We start from the raw sequence: 19687 nt of genomic DNA on the forward strand, positions 1-19687 counted from the left end.
AATGTCGATCATCTCTACCTGCCAGTTTGTCAGAATGTGTCGTCAGGACGGATTCCACCAGCAGCACCGTCCTCTTGCTAACTTTGGCAGGACACTGAAGTGATGCCACACCCAAAGTGTGGAGGTGTTTCACCTGAAAGAGAAAACATTTTCACTTCTATTAGGACCCCCAGCCCCGCATGCTTTAATCACACTTTCATTTTCAAGTGTACATTTTTATTTGAGTTTTGTTAATGCATCGTTTTTTTCTCTTCCTAAACGAAGCTTTATCAAAACACTCATCACTCTGTAAACCTTAAAGAACAGGATCTGTCTCTATCACAGGGCCTTGCAGTTCTTGTCTCAGTTTTTCTTCAGCATCACTGAGCAGCTCCTGCCCTCTGCAGTTCATCAGGATCTTTTTAACAGCCTGAGAAATTATGCAGTGGTTGGAGTTACTCTCAGAGCTGAGGGTGAAATTAAAGGCAAGAGTCTGTAGATGTTTTCTATATTGTCAGTCAAACACTCCTCCTGGCCAAAGTCAGTGATGGCTGAACTCTAGAAAAATCTCACTTTAGAAATAACGGAGATAAACTGTCGAGCTCTCATTTCAGAGCACCACTGAGAATTATATGTGCTCCTGAACAGAAACACCTGAAAACTGGAAGCTGACCTTTCACCTGCATAGTAAGGAAGCAAGGAAATGTCTGCCAAAAGTTTGTTCTCACCATCAGCTCCTCATCGAGGTCCTGAGCTCTGTTTTCAGTCAGGATGATGCTGGCTAAATATGACTCGCACATCAACACCAGCTCACCGCAGTGCTGGTTCAGAAAAGCCTGACAAAACAAAACAAATCACACAGAACATGAGAGAAACTCTGAGGACCGGATTTCAGTCAGATCGCATTAAATCCATGAGTTTTTGGCTCTGACTGCCCCCTGGTGGAATTTACAAGCTTACATTTCCCAGAAAATCCAACCCTTGTTCAATTCAATATTAAATACAAATATATATATATATATATATATATATATATATATATATATATATATATATATATATATATATATATATATATATATATATTCTGTTTAGATGAAGCTCAAAATATCTTTTCTATTGTTGAAACTGCTGAAAAAGTATTCATGTAACTGCTGTCATAAAGTACATCAGCAGGTAAATCTAACCTGAGTCTGCTTCATGTCTTCACTGCAGCCAAGCTGATAAAGAGTCTCAACAGCAGAACTGATCATCTCCAGAGGCAAAGTGAAAGTCTTCAACCAGGACATCAGATCACCTACAGAGAGAGGGGGAGAGACTGTGATCCAGATTATTCCTGTCAACATTCCCACTATCCCCTTCCATAACTACTTACCAACTACCCTGTCCTTGGTTTCTTCATTCAAATGTCTGGCAATGTCTCCCATCACACACAGGATATGACAGCACGTTGTTACATTTACATCCTTTGAACTAAGAATAAAACCAGAACAATTAAAATCATTTCAATAATGTCAGGGAAAACAAAAAAAAAAAAAAAGCTATATATATTTATAAAGATCCCCCACTCACTCACCTTTGTCCAGATTTAATCTTAATATATTTTACCCATTTTTCCCCCTTCATATTTATGAGGTGTAACAATGGAAGTATGCTGGGAGCTGGCCGTGTTCAAGCAGCGGTGGGAAAACATCCCTATTTCACCGACTTTAGAAATCCATCATCAGTAAAGAGCGGTGATGATGTGTGGGCAGGGAGAGGATCGCACACCTTCAGTTTAACTAAGCTGACAAAGTTGGATGATCTTGTATTTTTGCTCATTTCTGTAGATTTGTGAGTATTTTGTGTGATGATACTGGCCATACTGAGAGCCGCATGGAGCAGCAGTGCAGAGTGCTAACTATGCTAACTGTTAATCACCTGCTCTTATTTTGCTTCAGCTTCTCTTAGAAGGCAGAGAGCTGTGCAGACGCTCATGCTGTCACTGGATCTAACTGTTCGTTACTTTGTTTCAGCTATTTTTGTGTGTAATATTAACAGGACCAGGGCTTAAAAATGATTTTAAACAGTTAGATACATTCACATAGCTCTTAAATCCACGATGTTTAACCCATTCCTTTATACTGTGCTCATTTTTTATTTCATTTTATTTTATTTATGAGTAGACTAGTCTGTTATTTTTTTATTTAAATGACGAGTAACTGCCAAAAACATCCTGAATGTGCACATTCCTGACAGACTGTTATATATAAACACAAAAGACTGAAAAAAACTTTGATTACGATTTCAAATATTGTTTTTTTGATAACGTTATTAGTTTTATTATTAGTCATCTCCTTGATAATTAACACCTGAATATTGATGATTGTAGATCAAGTTAAATTTATGCAGTGAAATTCTGAGTGAACAGTTTTTATCTTGTCCCGTCACTGTTTCCAGTTCTGTTTGGTTTCAGTTTAATCGTTTAGGTTCAAATGTTTGTGCTGTGTTTTGGTTTGGTTATTTTTTTAAAGGTTAATGAACAGAGCTGTCATGGCTCCATTAATATAAGATCATGGCTTATGCCATGTAATATCTGATAATGTATATTTTTCTTGCAAGCAGGAAAATGATCAAATTTCGAGCACTAGCAAACGGTTGTCCAACACCCAGGGGGACCCCCACCAACCCCCAGTCATCCGGTCCTTTGATACCGCCGGGCTGTGAATGTTTTCTAGCTAGAACCCTGCAGAATACAATCCCTGCCCCTAAAAATAAGGCATGTTTACAGTGTAAAATATGGAAATATTCTGTTTTTCTGCTAAATAATACTGACTCCCTAAAATTACTGACAGCATAATTTGTTTGATCTTTACTGTAAAAACTTAAGATGTTGCTCCTTTATTGTAGTATTCAGAAACTAAGAAAGTAAAATCAGAAAGTATTTTAGGTAATTATGGGCCATATTATAAAGTGCTACCAAAAAAGATTAATTTCATGCGTCTTGCCCACCTGATCATGGTGTCCCAGGCGTCCAGGATCTTGCCACAAGGCAGTTTGGGGGACGAAGCAGCGACCTTGGAGAGGAGCAGCCAGGCCCCAGCAGCATGATCAGCCTCAGTGTGAGAGATCAGGCTGGTGATAAATACTGGTGTGAACTTCTTCTGTTTGGACCAGATGGTGAAGGCTCTGCTAAAATAGCGACTGGAGACCCGGAACAAACATATTCAATATTTAATAGAATCTGTATGTTATTTTGTATGAAACGAAAGCCGGACTGGGTTAACCTGAGGTTCTGGCACTCGTGACACAGCAGGCTCAGCAGGTTCCAGGTCAGCCTCTGACTGGCATCCAGGTGGCAGTTAACAGAGTATGGCTTGATCTGATTGAGCAACACCAGGTCCAGAGCCTCCAGGGCCTTGTCTTGCACTGAGTTCTCAGGGTCCACCACAGCAGGCACCACACCCTGCAGCCACGCCTTTTGCACCACACTGCACTCTGGTTTAGCCTGGTAGAGAGAAATTACAAAACAACTGTGTAATATGTGCCACAGCTTTTTCTTGTCACAGACTACTGAGCAATCACCTTTTAGTACTGATATTTTTAAAAAAACATTCATGTTTAGTGACAGCTCTGCCTGTGAGCTGCTGGTTCAGACTTACACTGAGCAGCTCTCCCACACACTGCAGGGCCTTCTTCTTCACAGACACAGCTGGGTCTCTGCAGCGCTCTGACAAAGTCTCAAGGTTCTCCCAAGTCATGGGGATTACATCATGTTTCAGGAGACCCACCATGGCCTGTGGAGGAGCACAGAAGTCAGCCATATCCCTTTGCTCCAAAGAAGCACAATGCACAGAACGCTACTACAGGTTGACACGCACGCACGCACACACACACACACACGCACACACACACACCAGTCTTTAAGCTCTGGGGTACCTGCAGTGCTGCCTTCCTCACATTAGTCTTTGAGTCTTTCACGTGCCGCAGGAGGAGGGCCACGTTCTCTCTTGCTGCATTGAATATATAAAATAACTATTCGAATCAAACTCAGATATCCAGTCCATAAATATCTATACAAAAACAAACATGCAAATGATGCTTGCATATCTGCACATATACTACACATAACAAAAATAATTTGAATAAGATGTGGCTGTCATTGTAAATGGTGGTCTGTCTCTCTGCGTGTTAGCTCTGTGACAGTCTGATGAATGGATGGAAGGAAGACGTTTCTCACTGTAACAACCAGAGCTGTCAGTGCTGCTGAGCTCCACAGTCCTGAATGGCAGAGTGGGGTAGGTCTTCTGAGTGTGCTGGGTACTGAGAGTTCCTGAAACATAGTCCCATTTATTAATAACACAAAGTCAAGTCATGGTCAAAAAAGTACACCCTCTGTCAACTCTAAGATTTATGTGATGACAAAAAAAAATATTCAGTCCTAACCAGATCTTTAAATGATCTAAATACAACCTGAGATGAACACATGACATATCACACTGTCCATATTCATATGAATGGGTGGCTGTAGCTCAGTAGGTAGAGCAGGTCACCTACTGATCGGAAGGTCAGCGGTTCGAATCCTGGCTACTCCGGGCTACGTGCCAATGTATCCTTGGGCAAGATACTTAACCCCAAGTTGCTCTCCGACCGTTCTGTCGGAGTATGAATGCGTGTGAATGTTAGCTAATTAAAAAAGCACTTAGCTTAGTAAAAATTGAAGTGCTTGTATGAATGGGAGTGCATGGGTGAATGCAAAACAGGTTGTATAAGCGCTTTGAGTGCTCATACTGAGTAGAAAAGCGCTATATAAGAACTGGTCCATTTACCATGAACGGGTAAGTGTGTCCAAACTGTATTTATATAGAGGCAGTGTGTGAAGAGCAGCACTGAGCATATACAGACGTCACACAGTATTAACCCTGTTTCTTATCACCCAGTTATGGAGTGGACACCGTTTTTCTATTTTAAGTAACAGTGACCTTGATCTTGACCCCAGTGACCCAATATGCAATCCCAACTTTACTTTAGTCCCAAGCTGTCTACCCATGAAGTTTGGTAACTGTAGACCACATCTGTCAGACTCAAGGCCCGTGGCCCACATTTAATTACATCCAGCCCAGGAGATGATTTCATTTGGCTATTATTAATAGCCTGCTGGTAAATTGCACTCCCACCACTTATACTACAAATCCCACAATGCACCGCAACAACTGCAGCACAGGCCAAGACCAATCACTAACCTGTTTTTGGTGTTGGCAATGACACATTGATCAGTGGATAAAAACATCGATCAGAACTTTTAACATTTAAGCTGTCGGGCCCCCAAAAATAACTCTGTATGAACTGAATCATCTGTAAACTTTTCAGCTGTTTTGCACAGAAAAATCTTTTTGATTTAATTTGAAGCCTTATTTGAACTTTGGGACAGAGGCCATTTTTATTTATCTGCACATATTTTTATTTAAAAATAAAAATTGCATTCACTTTAATATGCATTGTTTATTTGATATTCATTGTGATGTCACATTAATGTTAAAATACTTTTGATCAGTTTCAAACTCGTATTTTTACGGGTCATTATTTTAATTGTGAGAAGAGTGAATAAAATAATTGACAGATTATTCGACTACCAAAATAATCTTTAGTTGCAGCCCTAATACAGAGCCATTTGCTCAATGCTTCCAGCCTTGATGTATTGGCTGATTGATCCTTATCAGAACAGCAAATTAAAATCTTTTGAGGACTTCGCACAAGAATCTTGTATCCCAGGTCTGAATTCTTCAGGTCTGTGCAGATAAGCCATCTGTGCCAATATAACTGAAAGGTTGGGTAACAGGATCCGAGCCTGAAGGTCACTTAATTGATGTTTTAAATTAAAGGAACACATTAAGTCAATTAAACCTCTGGGACATTGATCGGGTCAGCTAAGTAGCAGAGGGGGCTGTTAATCAGTTTCAGCTGCTTTGGTGTGTTAATGACATTAACAGGTGCATGGAGGGGCAATGGGGCTACCTGGACCCTACAGAGGTTGCAGGTTCACCCTGAGCACATGTGACAGACGTGAAAGGGTCTGGAGAAGCTGTGGAGAACGTTATGCTGCCTGTAACATCGTTTAATCGTTTGGTGGTGGGCCAGGGATGGCCTGGGGAGGGACACACAGACCTCTACAGGTTAGGCAACGGCACCCTGACTACCACTGGGTATTGGGATTAAATCCTTAGACCCACTGTCACACCTTATGCTGGTGCAGGGGTCCCTGGGTTACTCCTGCTGCTCAACAATGCCCGGCCAAATGTGGTGAGAGTATACAAGCAGTTCAAACTTGGAGGCCAAACTACGAAGCACCATTTAGAGTTGCTGCAATGAGATTTTGAAAAAAATGACAAGCCTGTGCATCATTTTTTCACTTTGATTTTCAGGCTGTCTTTGAATTCAGCCCTTGGTGGGTTGATAACTTTCATTTCCATTAAACAATATGGCATCTTTTCATTCCTAACACATTACCCCGTCCACATCAGTACAGATATCCAGCGTGACCCCCCCCCCCCCCCCCCCACCCCCTCACACTCAGCTGAGATCTGACTTGTTTTCAAAGCGGTTCTTTACATTTTTACAGCCAGATTCTGTTCATAGCTGTTTGTCAACAACAGCCCAGGATTCCTACTAACATAAAAAACTTAGACGTAAGATTTGTGAAATTCTCTTTCCAAAGTATGCAGTGAGAGTACTTATAGAGAGTACTTATTTTGATGTTAAAAAGGTGTTTTTACACTATAAAAAACCCCATCAAACTGGGACAAGGGGACGCTCCATCAGCAGCGCTGGCATGATCTGCAAACGTGAAGCCAACCCCATTCTCACCAAGTTTCAGTGACCCCTCCCCAGCGGTCCCCTGGTCACCCATGTACAAAGAGCCTAATGCTTCTAGGAGCGAGGATAATTGTTTGGACCAGTTGGAAGGTGGAAAACTTGGCTGCTCGTGTGAGACGAGGAGGCCAGTCGATGCAGCCAAGCCTCAACAAATTCCTTCGGACAAATGAAAGAAGTGAGTTGTCAGAGTTTGATGACATGGTTAGATGGCTGACGAGTTGCCTTTTACCGGGTGTGTCTTTAGTGGCAGGCATGTGCTCTATTCTACATGAAGATCTGCAGCGCTGAAATGAACCAGCTGGAGAGAAGAAAATCAAGCAAATTTAATCTTGTGAATCCAAACTTCCCAGGCAACAGCAAACACTTTAAAAATCAGAAATTAATAGCTGAATTAGTAACTGGATTGAAATGATCGGCAGTATTGATTTGACATTGGCCCTTCATGCTATATGAATGAACTCACTGTGATTTGTGTTGTAATTTTTGTAAATGGGGAGAAACCGGAGGTGAAGGGAGCCATCAAGCTGAAGAAAGAGTCCTATCGGGCTTGGTTAGCCTGTGGGACTCCGGACGCAGCTGACAGGTATCGACAGGCCAAGCGGAATGCAGCTCGGGTAGTGGCCAAAGCAAAAACTCGGGTGTGGGAGGAGTTCGGTGAGGCTATGGAAAAAGACTTTCGGACGGCATCGAAGCGATTCTGGCAAACCGTCAGGCGACTCAGGAGGGGAAAGCAGTGCTTCACTCACACTGTTTATAGTGCGGGGGGGGTGCTGCTGACTTCAACTGAGGCTATAGTCAGACGGTGGAAGGAATACTTCGAGGACCTTCTGAATCCCACTGACACGCCTTCTGTAGTGGAAGCAGAGTCTGGGGATGAGGGGGATGACTTGACCATCACTGGGGGTGAGGTCACTGAGGTAGTTAAACAACTCCTTGGTGGCAGAGCCCCTGGGGTGGACGAGATTCGCCCTGAGTTCCTGAAGGCTCTGGATGTTGTAGGGCTGTCTTGGTTGACACGCCTCTGCAACATCGCGTGGAGATCTGGGGCAGTGCCATTGGATTGGCAGACCGGGGTGGTGGTCCCCATCTTTAAGAAGGGAGACCGGAGGGTGTGCTCCCACTTTCGGGGGATCACACTCCTCAGCCTCCCCGGTAAGGTCTATGCCAGGGTGCTGGAAAGGAGGGTGCGTCCGTTAGTCGAACCTCGGATTCAGGAGGAACAATGCGGTTTTCGTCCTGGTCGTGGAACGCTGGACCAGCTCTTTATCCTCTCAAGGATATTCGAGTGTGCGTGGGAGTTTGCCCAACCAGTCTACATGTGCTTTGTGGACTTGGAGAAGGCATTCGACCGTGTTCCTCGGGGTGTTCTTTGGGAGGTTCTGCGGGAGTATGGGGTGTCTGGCCCATTGTTGCGGGCCATTCAGTCCTTGTACAACCACAGTGAGAGCTTGGTCCGTATAGCCGGTAATAAGTCGGATTTGTTGCGGTTCTGTTGGCTTCATCACGGGGGGGCCTCCAGCTCGCAGTGGAACGGTTCGCAGCCGAGTGTGAAGCGGCTGGCATGAGAATCAGCACCTCTAAGTCTGAGGCCATGGTCCTCAGCCGGAAAAGGGTGGAGTGCCATCTCCGGCTCAGGAACGAGTTCTTGCCTCAAGTGGAGGAGTTTAAGTATCTCGGGGTCTTGTTCACGAGTGATGGGAGAAGGGAACGGGAGATCGACAGGCGGATCGGGGCTGCTTCTGCAGTGATGCGGACGCTGCACCGGTCCGTCGTGGTGAAGAGGGAGCTTAGCGTAAAAGCGAGGCTCTCGATTTACCGGTCGATCTACGTTCCTACCCTCACCTATGGTCACGAGCTTTGGGTAGTGACCGAAAGAATAAGATCGCGAATACAAGCGGCAGAAATGAGTTTCCTTCGAAGGGTGGCTGGCCTCTCCCTTAGAGATAAGGTGAGGAGTGCGGCCATCCGGGAGGGGCTCAGAGTAGAGCCGCTGCTCCTCCACATCGAAAGGAGCCAGTTGAGGTGGCTCGGGCATCTGATTAGGATGCCTCCTGGCCGCCTCCTGGGTGAGGTGTTCCGGGCATGTCCCACCGGGAGGAGGCCCCGTGGTAGACCCAGGACACGCTGGAGAGATTGTGTATCTCGGCTGGCCTGGGAACGCCTTGGGGTCCCTCCGGATGAGCTGGAGGAGGTGGCGGGGGAGAGGGAAGCTTGGGCTTCTCTGCTTAGGCTTCTGCCCCCGCGACCCGGCCCCGGATAAGCGGAAGAAAATGGATGGATGGATGGATGGGAGAAACCAGGGGTAAACAAACAAAAAAGCTTTCCATAGAAGGTGCTTCACTGATAGGATATCATATCACATGATCAATCAGTAAATCACACCTGTCAGCACTCATTCCTGATTGGTTTTCACCTTCACACCAGGCCTTACTGTGGTCAACCTGAAATAAAGTAAAGGATGGAGGGCTGCCCTCACTATTTTGAGAGCCACTCCCCAAGTTTGTCTGTCACGGTCTGCACACGCCTGCTGTATGCCTCAGCTATAGGAGTCCATCAAAACCAAATGAGGACTGTTAACACCAAAGGCAAGAGGACAGTCTCTATGGATGGATGGTAGGTAACAGGGTGCAGATCACTACCAGTGCAGGGAGGTGTAGAGCATGCAAGTGCTGTGAAGTCTACAGCATCTAAACCCAGTGAGAAGCAGGCTGGCTTACAGCCTGATGAAAATCAGAAGCTGGCTTTAATAAAACCTTTCTTGAAATTAACAAGCACGCTTATCAAGAAACACACTTCACACTTTTCTTGGAGTCAGTTCTAATTGTAGCCACTTAAACTGACTTTAAAAAAATTAGAGGTAAAAATGTAAGAAATTGAAATTAATTTACTTTTAAGAAAGTTTGATTTTACATGGTGGGAATCCTGAACAGCCTCTGCAGTCAGGCAAAAAAAATAATCTGTATGAAAAGAAAACAGACTTTACCTTCTGTGATTTCACCTTCCAGCACCGTCTGGGTACCAGCTAAAACAGAGTAGAAAGCAAACAGCTTTAATAGGTTAAAGACTTCTGTTTACCCTTCAGATTCTACCCAGGTCCTGTGTGTGTGTGTGTGTGTGTGTGTGTGTGTGTGTGTGTGTGTTTTCTCACAGGCAGAGAAGAGGTTGTGGATAGCTTTGGTAGCATTGAGAGAAGGCAGCTCAAGGCACTGAGCCAGGCAGTTCAGGGCATGGCCTTGGACAGTGGGAGATTCGTCCATCCGCCGAGCAAACAGCAGGTTCTGGATGAGGAACTTGTGTGTCAGGAAACAGACAAGATCCGGATCCTGACACTCCTCCGGTCTTCTTTCTGGCTGCTCCAGCAAAACCATCACCACATCCACAGAGAAAAGCCGGTGCACCATCTGCAGAGGCCATCATAACCCTTATTACTGACAGAAGGCAGCAAAGGCTCACTGACATTTAGACTGTAGCCAGTTCCTACATCTTAATCTGCAGTCCTAAACCTCAGGTTCTCAAAGTTAGCCAGGATATATGGTGGTGATTCTTCCTGATCAGAATTTTCCTGATAAGGACTAAATGCATGAAGCGCACTTTAGCTTGCATTAGTTGACAGCTGTGGTGGAGACTCACTACAGTGAGGAACCTTAGACTCATTCCTGAATAGTAATAAACTTCCACATGGAAAAATCTTTAGGACTGCTTTCTTTCATCAAAATAATACTCATAAAATAGGAAACTCTGGTCTCAAGGTGACGGTGAATATTAGCCTGTGCATTTTTTTCCTTCTAAGCCAAACTATTATAATTCCTTATATAGAAAAATACAAACAGGAACCAGAAAGAAAGATCAAATTTCTCCCATATTATCTTCTCTTCATTGGTTCCCTGTAAAAACTAGAGTTTAATGTAAAAGTCTTGAGTGATCATCATATCTTAAAGACCTCATAATATCATATTCTCCCAATAGAGCACTGTGCTCTCAGATTGCAGGCTTACTCACACATCCAAAAGTAGAATGAGAGGCGGAGCCTCCAGTTATCAGGGCCCTCTGCTGTGCCACCAGCTCCTAGTTTCGACTCAGGCGAAACCCTCTACACTTCACTTAGGCTTCAAACTTTCTATTTTATTAAAAACGTAGTTACAGCTCAGTCGGGTGACCCTGAACTATCCTTCAGTTATGCTGCTACGGGCTCAGGTTGCTGGGAGACTCCCATGATGCAGGGAGCATTCCTTTGTCTTTATATGCCACCGTTGGATCTTATTAGCTTTTTTCTACTCTCTCCCATAGTTTGTGTTTTGTTCTGTTTGTTATTCTCCCCAGAAAAATGGTCAAAGGTCAAACGACGGAGCAGAAACAGAAGCTGCTGTTTTTACCCACAGCTGCAATTGTGTGTGTGCAGGGGTTTGTCCTAAACTCCAGTGGACACAAGGCGAGGGAAGAGAAAGAGATCGCACCTGTTAGTCACCTGTTAATTGTTGAAATTTTATTGTGAAACTAGACATTTGTGACACTTGAACAGCTGCTTGATTTAAGAGTACCGTTAGCTACTAATGGTTGATCATACAGAAATGTGCAATCATGTATCTGGCTCTAAATCATGACACATGCACGCCAGCTGTCAGCACGTGGAACTGGAACTATTTCTCAAATCGTTAAAGTAACGAGTTACCTTTGAGTGTCTGGAGAAGTTAGACAGCCACTTAATGAAGTAAGCGTAGTCTGTGCTCGCCATCTGAGACGTCAGCATGCCCACAGCCTGAGCTCCATGGCTTCGAAACTCGCTCTTCTCCACCATCTATACATCACCACAACACAAACAGCATTAATGATAACAATGTTACAACCTTTCACTCAACACAGCTGTCACAATGTAAACTTGTCTGAACTTCACACAAACTGAAATTTTATGTTTGCTGGAGAGTTCACCTGGAAGCAGATATGCTGCAGGAGGATCTGCAGGAAAGGCAGTGCCAGCTCCTTCAGCTCATCCACAAGATGACTGTAAATACAGTTTACAGTCAGAAGTTCAGGAGCCTCTTTGAACGCCACCAACACAACTAAAGGAAAATTCTGTGAAATCATCACTGTTCTTGTTGTATGAATTTACATTTTATTCACTATTTCATTGTTTCTATTTTATTGTTGTAATGTTATTATGCTTGTTTGAAACAGGTCAAGTCTCACTGCTAAATGAGTTTCAATGGGACGACCTGTTTAAATAAAGGTTAAATAAAAATTAATTGCTCCATTTTAACATTATGCTACATATGCAGGCAACATAATGACATGCTGCAATTGTGATTCTTTAACAATAAAGATGTGGCCGAAGTGCAGACTGTCATCTTTAATTTGAGGGGTTTAATTAAAGTATTAACCGTTTATGATTTACTCTGATTTTTATACATAGTGAACATTTTCAAAAGTAATCAGACAATCGACTGACAAGCAGTTTCACAGCCAGCTAAGGCCTGTTCCCTTGTTATTCCATAACAAATGAAGCAAATATCAGGAGCTGAAAAAAACAATTTTATGCACACTGTACATCAAGGGTTTCCTGGCTGCTCCAGTCTGCATGCCCAAGTATCCTGGGGCAAGATACTGAACCCAGAGTTACTCCTGATGCGTTCACTGGAGTGTGAATGTTAGATAGTAACCATGTAGCTGTAGAAGGAAGTGCTCATATGAATGAATAAATGCCAGCATGTTGTATGAAGCACTCTGAGTGCTCAGCTAGAGCAGAAAAGCGCTCTATAAGAACTGGTCCATTTACCATTTGTTGCTCCCACTAAGGTTGGGTCAGCAGTACAGTGGTTAGCATGTTTGCCTCACTGCAAAAAGGTCCTGGGTTTGAATCCAGTCTGCATGTTCTCCCTGTGTTTGTGTGGATCCCCTCTGAGTACTCTGGCTTCCTCCCACAGTCCAAAGACTGTAGTTCAGTTAATAATAATAAAAACAGTAATAATAAATTGGCCATAGGTGTGAATTTGAGTGAATGATTGTCTTTCTGTGTTTGCTTTGAGTTAGACTGGTGACCTGACCACATGTACCACACCTCTCGCCCTGTGACACCAGGATAGGCTGCAGCCCCCTGAGACCCTGAACTGGATTAGTGGCAGAAGCTGGAAGGATGGAGTTCCCTTTAAAGACAAGCCTTCACTAACTGCAGTCTGGGTTCATCATTTCATAAACTGTGAAACTAATTATAAATTTAAACTCTTTCAAATTTCCACCATGTTGAGATTTAGACACGTAATTTATCCCATCAACACTGAAACACAGCTGTTTACCACACAAACTGGACGGCCTGGTTCCGAGTCGTGAGGATGGTCTGGCTGGGAACAAGCAGGGAGGGCTTCCCACGGTTGCCTTTTTTCATCATCAGAATCACGTAGAGCAGCTGGTGGAACACCCGCCTCAAGGACTGGATGACACATCAGATGACATTTATTAAAGCCCCTTTAGAAGACACGTTTACATGAATCTGACTAACTTAGCATATGGGTCTCATGCCTGAGAAACACTGGAGACACTTCATCTCTAATACTGCAGGTTTTTACATTATAAAGCACCTTGAGATGACTGCTGTTATGAACTAAAGCTAGTGTGGGTGATGACCTCAGTTTGGAGGTATGTCATCCACAGTTCTTTCGAGCACTAAAAACAAATAAACAAAACTGTAATATAAATCTGAACTAACCAGATTAAATGTATAGAACAAGAACAGAGCCTACACAGCAAGATGCATCTCTTTCATAACTCTCTTTAGAGTAACTACAAGGAATCCAAGCAGCCATCTTCCCTCCAATGTGGAGAAAGACACATGAATTCTACAGTTTTAACTCCTGTCTCGTTAATCTCCATTTATCTTGTGCCTTTTCTCCCCACGTTATACTCAACTTGTGAACCACTGCTTATATGACCAAGTCTGGAGGATCTTACTTCTTTCTGGTCTCCGTGTTTTGGCAAGCAGAGCAGCTGCAGGCCATGGAAAGCCATCTCTGGAATGCTCCTCAGCTTTGTAATGTCTCTGCGCAGAAATTACAGGTCAAAGTCATGTCCTGGATACATTCTTTAGCATAAAACTAAAAGAAGAAAAGGAACTCACTGTTCAGCAGCAAATATGAGCCCGCCAATGGTGGGTTCAAAGTAAAGCAGCTTACTCAAGACCTGGAGAGAGAAGAGGAACAGATTACCTGCTCACAGCTGATGGCACTGTGGTGAACTGAAGCAGGTGTGCAGAGGCAGTGATGTGGTACCTGTACGCAGTGGATCATGCTCTGAGGCCTGTCTTTGAGTGGAAAAATCTGTATCAGCCTCAGAAGGCTTTGAACCAGCAGAGCCACAGCATCTCTGATCCTCATCAGGTCCCGTCCGCTGAAATGAAGCTCCTCTTCTTCCTCCTCTTCCTCATCCACTTCCATCTAACGATAAACGAGTCTGATCATAAACTTATTCCACCAGAGAAAACATATTTACTCGCATCTTCACGTTCACACAGTGTCAAACATGTCTGTGATTTTCTTTTCCTTCTGAAAGTTCCAAGAAAACGACTATTTTGAACATCCGGAGTTTTTCAGGCAGACAAAATCTGAACAAAACTAATTCAACATGTTAGATGAAAGTAGTTATTAAATCACAGTCACCATTCTGCCATCACATTACAGGGTCCAGTGGGCAGGACTGTACCTCTGCAGTGTCTTTTCTTTGTGGTTTGGAGCGTTTTCCCTCTGACTGGGAACTCTTCAGGATGTCCTTCTTGCGTTTCTTTCCAGAGTCCTGAGGCCAGCAGTGAGAAGTCAGGTCCAAACACGTGTCCAACAAAACCTCATGAAAAACCTTGTTGCCAATGCTCCCTGAAAGCAGTAATAGAGAGGAACACACACACACACACATTTAAACTGTAGCCTCAGTTTCCTGTTCTTGGCTGAGTGATCTTCTGCTGCTCTGGCTCATCATCTTCAAAGTTTGACAAGTTGTGCCTTCAGAGCTGCTTTTCTGCGTACCTTAACAAGCAGTTATATTTACCTTCCTATCAGTTCAAAGCAGGCTGACCATGCTCCTCTGACCTCTGACCTTTTCACCAGAGAACTGCCACTTACTGGATATTTTCTCTTTTTTGAACCGATTGCTGTAAAGCCTAAAAATGATTGTGCTGGAAATGTCAACAGATCAGCAGTTTCAGAAACACTCTCCCTCTGGTCCTAACAACTGTGCCACATTCAAAGTGATTTAAATCACCTTTATTGTCTGTTCTGATGCTCACTTTGAACTGCAGCAGGACATCCTGACCATGTCCACATTCCTGGAGGCATTTCTAATTGGTCGGGTGATTGTTGGGGCGTTCTCTGTATTTACCTTACAATATAAGCACCTTGAGGCGGTGATTTGGCACAATGTAAATAAAATTGAACTGAGTGTCTGCCATGTGATTGATTAGATATTGGTGTTAACAAATAGATGAACAGCCTGGGGGAAATATTAATGTCTAAATATTAAGTACTGCTGATGTGGAGTGGGAAGGATGGTGTAGATGGTGGCATTGTAACTTCTCTGTAATAGATGTTATATGCAGTTTAGTCTTGCTGCAAAACAATCCCTGAAAAGACGCCTTTTGGACATGTTGATCTAAATCCTGCGTATACTTTCCAGCATTGATCGGGCCTTTCCAGATGTGCAAGCTGCCAATTCCACAGGCACTAATGCACCCCTACACCATCACAGATGTAGGCCTTTGAACTGAATGCTGATAATAAACCAGATACATCAGGATAGACATTCATTGAAAATAAAGGTTTTACTAAACACCTGCAAATATAATACGTTATAATTCAGTCAGCAAGCAGTAAAAATGATTTAGTCAAAGTTTTCATAGTTCAAAAAATAAATATATATTTTTTGTGTCATACAGAAAGTAATCATAGACCTTCCATTTCAGCTTTCCTCACCTGGAATTCTCAGCAGCAGCAGGTACAGTGAGGCTGCAGACAGGCTGTTCACCCTCTGATGGACGTTGGCTCCTTTGGACTTTGCTGCCAGGATAAAGGAGGACAGCACAGCCACCAGAGACTTAACTGATGTGCCGCTCTCCCCCAGAACCACCCAGATGCTCTGCAATGCAACATGGGAGACAGTCAGTGCTGACTGCTTCTTCAGATGGTGAAGCAGACACTTCAGAAAGACTTTAGACTTTACCAGCATTTCAAAGAGCCACAAAAACAAATGAGTTTACCTGTGAAGCACCATCGCTGCCTACAGACTGATGGTCATCAGCATGGGCCAGTAAACACTGGTACAGGGCTCTGAAAGACTTCTCATCACTGGCTGTGAGTTCTTCTTCTATAGCGTCATCAAGTGGTTTTCTTTCAGTGAACTCTAAGTCCCACACTGTGTCCACCCAGGCTGGAAATCACAAAAACAAAAGGAGCACTATAGAAGCATTTTCTGTGAGATAGTTTAGCCAGCTTTGATTATTGGACTCTACTAGACTATCTGTGCATGCTCCAAAATAAAATATAATCCCTGTTAATCATATACCAGGCCTTGGTGCAGGCCCTCAGTTTGTCCTGTCTGAAGCTGCTTTAGCCCTCTGGTAGATCAGAGGAGCGCTGCACAAAGGGTGTGATGGACCAGGAGAAAACATGGAGTAAAATAATGTAGAATAAACATGATGTTTTTTAATGGAGGAAAACAAACAAAAGATGTTGCTGATGCGATCTTGCTGACCTTTATTTCACAAAAAATCAGCTTGGCCCATTTTAGAAAAAAAAACGATTAACTGTGGGATGAGATGGGATAACTTCTTTGAGGACCTCTGACTAAAAACCAACATCGTGAGCAAATATTCTCACTTTTAAACTATTTCAGGAAAGCTATCATATAAAAATGTTTTTATTATTTACTCTAAATTGTTGTTTGTTTTCTCTTTAAAAAGTCAGAAGAGCTGATGTACATGATGAACATGTCTCCAACACCTTTAAGCATAGCTAAAAATCAACTCTGCAGAAAACAGTGCTTATAATTGCATCTTTTTTTCAGCTTGTAAAGCACACCCTGAGGCTGAGGCAGTTCAGTCTCAGTGAAATAACTGCTGGCTTTCAACCATTCACCTATAAAGTCTTTGTGTTTCCTTTTGGGTGTCTGGGTTTCAGAGCCGTTCTCCCACAAACAGAGGGTTATACCAGGAACACAGCCAGACCTTCTTTGCATTAGCTGGCTTAACAAAACCTAAAACCCCAGTTGGAGATAACTGGTATCATAACAGTGGGCTAAAATAATGCTGGGCTGTCAGCCTCAGTCTCTGCGCGTTCACGTAAAATGGGACGTTTCACGTGTCACATCACTTTTCCACGCAAAATGATCCCTTTGAGTACAGCCTACTCCAATCAGAGACGTTATCAGATGATAACTGTAAAATAGTGATAAAATATATAAATAAAATAAAAAACAATAAAATGGGAACACTGTTGCAAATAAAAGCTTAAGGCTGCAATTTCTTAGACGGCGGCTGCACACTGAAGCTCTGAAACTTTAAACTGGATACATTAAAACTAAGTGCCCCATAGCTTACCAAAGCACACTTTCAAATATCTGAAGTTTGTCTGCAGAGCAAAGTGAAATAAATTTTCTATGTTATATTCTCGTGTGTGTGTTCTGTAGCTGCAACTCCAGAAATGTAAGAGGTTTGGTATCAGATTTTTATCAAGTACAAAAAACACATTTTCTACATCACCAAACGAATGCATGCAACTTCCAGCGACAATACAGCAGTTGCACTATTGTGACTACAGCTGAGCTTCATTTGTGACGTAAGGAAGGTCCGACTTAACAAACTGTACATATAAAATGTATCACCCCAGCAGAGAATCTACACTGCACCTAAAACATACGCTAAATAAAAGACTCAGTGAAAACGAGGCGCTTCCACCCGACTTTAAACCGAAACTCTGAACATGACCTGATACCGCCCAGATCATGTGTTAAGCACAAGCTACCACGGCGATTTTGCCAGGTTAAAAAAGCCACTTTGTGACACAGAAACCCCTGGCATTAAGATCGATACAGCTCGCTCATCCATTATTCTCGCCTCGTCATGTACCCTCAGGTCAGATAACCCAGGGAATAGCTCCATTAGCAGCCAATTTTGACAGCCAGCCAAGGCGCCGTAAATCCAGCTTTGATCAATATAAGCAGATGATCAATATATGCATATCTACATATCCATGCATAATCCATGGTAATATAAAACAGGCAAAACAGTTTTACCTTCCGTTACATCATTTAATCGAAGAAACTGCAGCGCAGATATCAACTCCATCTTATTGATGTTTTGAATCCGCCCGCCCGAAAATAAAACCTTCACACATGCGCAGTAAACGCCTTTGTCTTCTTTTCTTTTCCCAGATAAGTCTGTCAGCGTTCAGTACTGCCATCTTCTGGTCTGGAATAGTCGAAGAAGAAGAAGAAGAAGAAACAGCCTTTATTGTCCCACAGAGGGGAAATTTGGGTGTAACAGCAGCCGCAGTTATTATAAATATAAATAAAAATATAATAATTCACACTATTAAGAAAAGAATATATATATATATATATAAAATCAACAAACAAGATTAACCTTAATACTACTAATAATAACACTATATACAATGTACATGATGTGCCTGTGTGTTGAACCTTAACAGGCCGGACTATTTACAGTATACTGACTAGTCAGTCAGTTAATTAATTAGTTCATCTCAGCTAACCTTTTTACTGAAGTTAAAACTAGCATTTGTGGTGCTACACCATAACAATTTTAGTATGACTAATACTAAATTCAAATAGTCTCAAGTGAGAAATAATGATGTGCACATATAATATATATATATATATATATATATATATATATATATATATATATATATATATATATATATATATATATATATATATATTAGGGCTGCAACGATTCATCGATTAACTCGATTAAATCGATTCTAAAAATTTATCGACACAAATTTACTGTGTCGATGCTTCGTTTAAACTCTGCAGCGCTCAGCTGTCTCGGTGTAAGCGGCGCTCCTCACTAGCATTAGCAGCATTAGTGCTGACGTTTTTTTGTGGGTTTATTGGGGGCTGGCAAACCAACATAGAACTGCATTACCGCCACCTACTGGACTGGAGTGTGAATCACTCACGTATACACAAGCACACATTCTAAAAAGCTCTCCGTCGCTGCGATGGATTTCATTTAACACAGAGTGGATCATCACTAGAGTTGCCACCTGTCTCGTAAAATACAGAACCCCGTATGTTACGGGACTCCGTGGAATACGGCTCCGTAACATGCCGTGTTCCGTACTTTACGGGACGGGTGGCAACTGTCGCTGACATGCATTTCCACGCCTCCACTGCTCTCTGTGTGTCTGTGTGTGTTGTGCTCGCTGAGAATTTCAGCTGCTATTTTTGTCTTTACTTCAGCTGTAGCTACCAGAACTGGTTTGCTAGCGAGCGCGGGCCATTAGCACTAGCGATGGTTCGGTACCGGAAGGCCCGCCCCCCAGGACCGAGGGGCTCCTTCAAAATATTTTTTATACTTTAATCCCTTATTAGTGACTAAATATAGACCTGCAGTAGAAACGTATTGTAACGTTGTAAACACACTTCCAAAGTCGGCGATATTCACAACAAAGGTCGTCTTTATTACCAGAAAAACGGCTGCTGTAGGCCACAGCCACGCCAACCACAACTACAACAGCGGAACAGCAACAACACACACAGGCAAGCTCTCGGTCTTTTTCTCTCTCTCCATGCTGCCTTCACGAACCTCCCGAACAGTCCGAAATCCCACAACATCAACACGCTCTCTAACTAAGAGAAT

At 43.0% G+C, this 19687-nt stretch overlaps 1 protein-coding gene across 3 annotated transcripts in view; it reads right to left on the minus strand.

Moving 5' to 3' along the window:
- The window catches only part of ncapd3 (non-SMC condensin II complex, subunit D3), a 43926-nt gene that overhangs the window by 15565 nt on the left and 8674 nt on the right, over positions 1 to 19687 (minus strand). The window contains exons 1-21 of one of the 3 annotated variants that reach the window (XM_030725825.1): positions 18094 to 18218; positions 16061 to 16230; positions 15777 to 15939; positions 14518 to 14684; positions 14088 to 14252; positions 13937 to 13998; positions 13771 to 13858; positions 13119 to 13252; positions 11758 to 11830; positions 11501 to 11626; positions 9980 to 10232; positions 9815 to 9853; positions 4199 to 4291; positions 3898 to 3971; positions 3621 to 3755; positions 3246 to 3466; positions 2971 to 3162; positions 1355 to 1452; positions 1167 to 1276; positions 708 to 815; positions 19 to 133 (exon numbers count right to left, since the gene is read on the minus strand). In XM_030725825.1, coding sequence (XP_030581685.1) covers positions 19 to 133; positions 708 to 815; positions 1167 to 1276; positions 1355 to 1452; positions 2971 to 3162; positions 3246 to 3466; positions 3621 to 3755; positions 3898 to 3971; positions 4199 to 4291; positions 9815 to 9853; positions 9980 to 10232; positions 11501 to 11626; positions 11758 to 11830; positions 13119 to 13252; positions 13771 to 13858; positions 13937 to 13998; positions 14088 to 14252; positions 14518 to 14684; positions 15777 to 15939; positions 16061 to 16230; positions 18094 to 18145 — 2638 coding nt within the window. In that variant the 5' untranslated portion in view covers positions 18146 to 18218. Of the gene's footprint in view, positions 1 to 18; positions 134 to 707; positions 816 to 1166; positions 1277 to 1354; positions 1453 to 2970; positions 3163 to 3245; positions 3467 to 3620; positions 3756 to 3897; positions 3972 to 4198; positions 4292 to 9814; positions 9854 to 9979; positions 10233 to 11500; positions 11627 to 11757; positions 11831 to 13118; positions 13253 to 13770; positions 13859 to 13936; positions 13999 to 14087; positions 14253 to 14517; positions 14685 to 15776; positions 15940 to 16060; positions 16231 to 18093; positions 18219 to 19687 lie in introns of those variants that run through there. The other 2 variants (XM_030725826.1, XM_030725827.1) reach the window with 2 other exon arrangements.

The sequence above is a fragment of the Archocentrus centrarchus genome, unplaced genomic scaffold, assembly GCF_007364275.1.
Source record: "Archocentrus centrarchus isolate MPI-CPG fArcCen1 unplaced genomic scaffold, fArcCen1 scaffold_79_ctg1, whole genome shotgun sequence".
In the NCBI taxonomy this organism is placed as follows: Eukaryota; Metazoa; Chordata; class Actinopteri; order Cichliformes; family Cichlidae; genus Archocentrus; species Archocentrus centrarchus.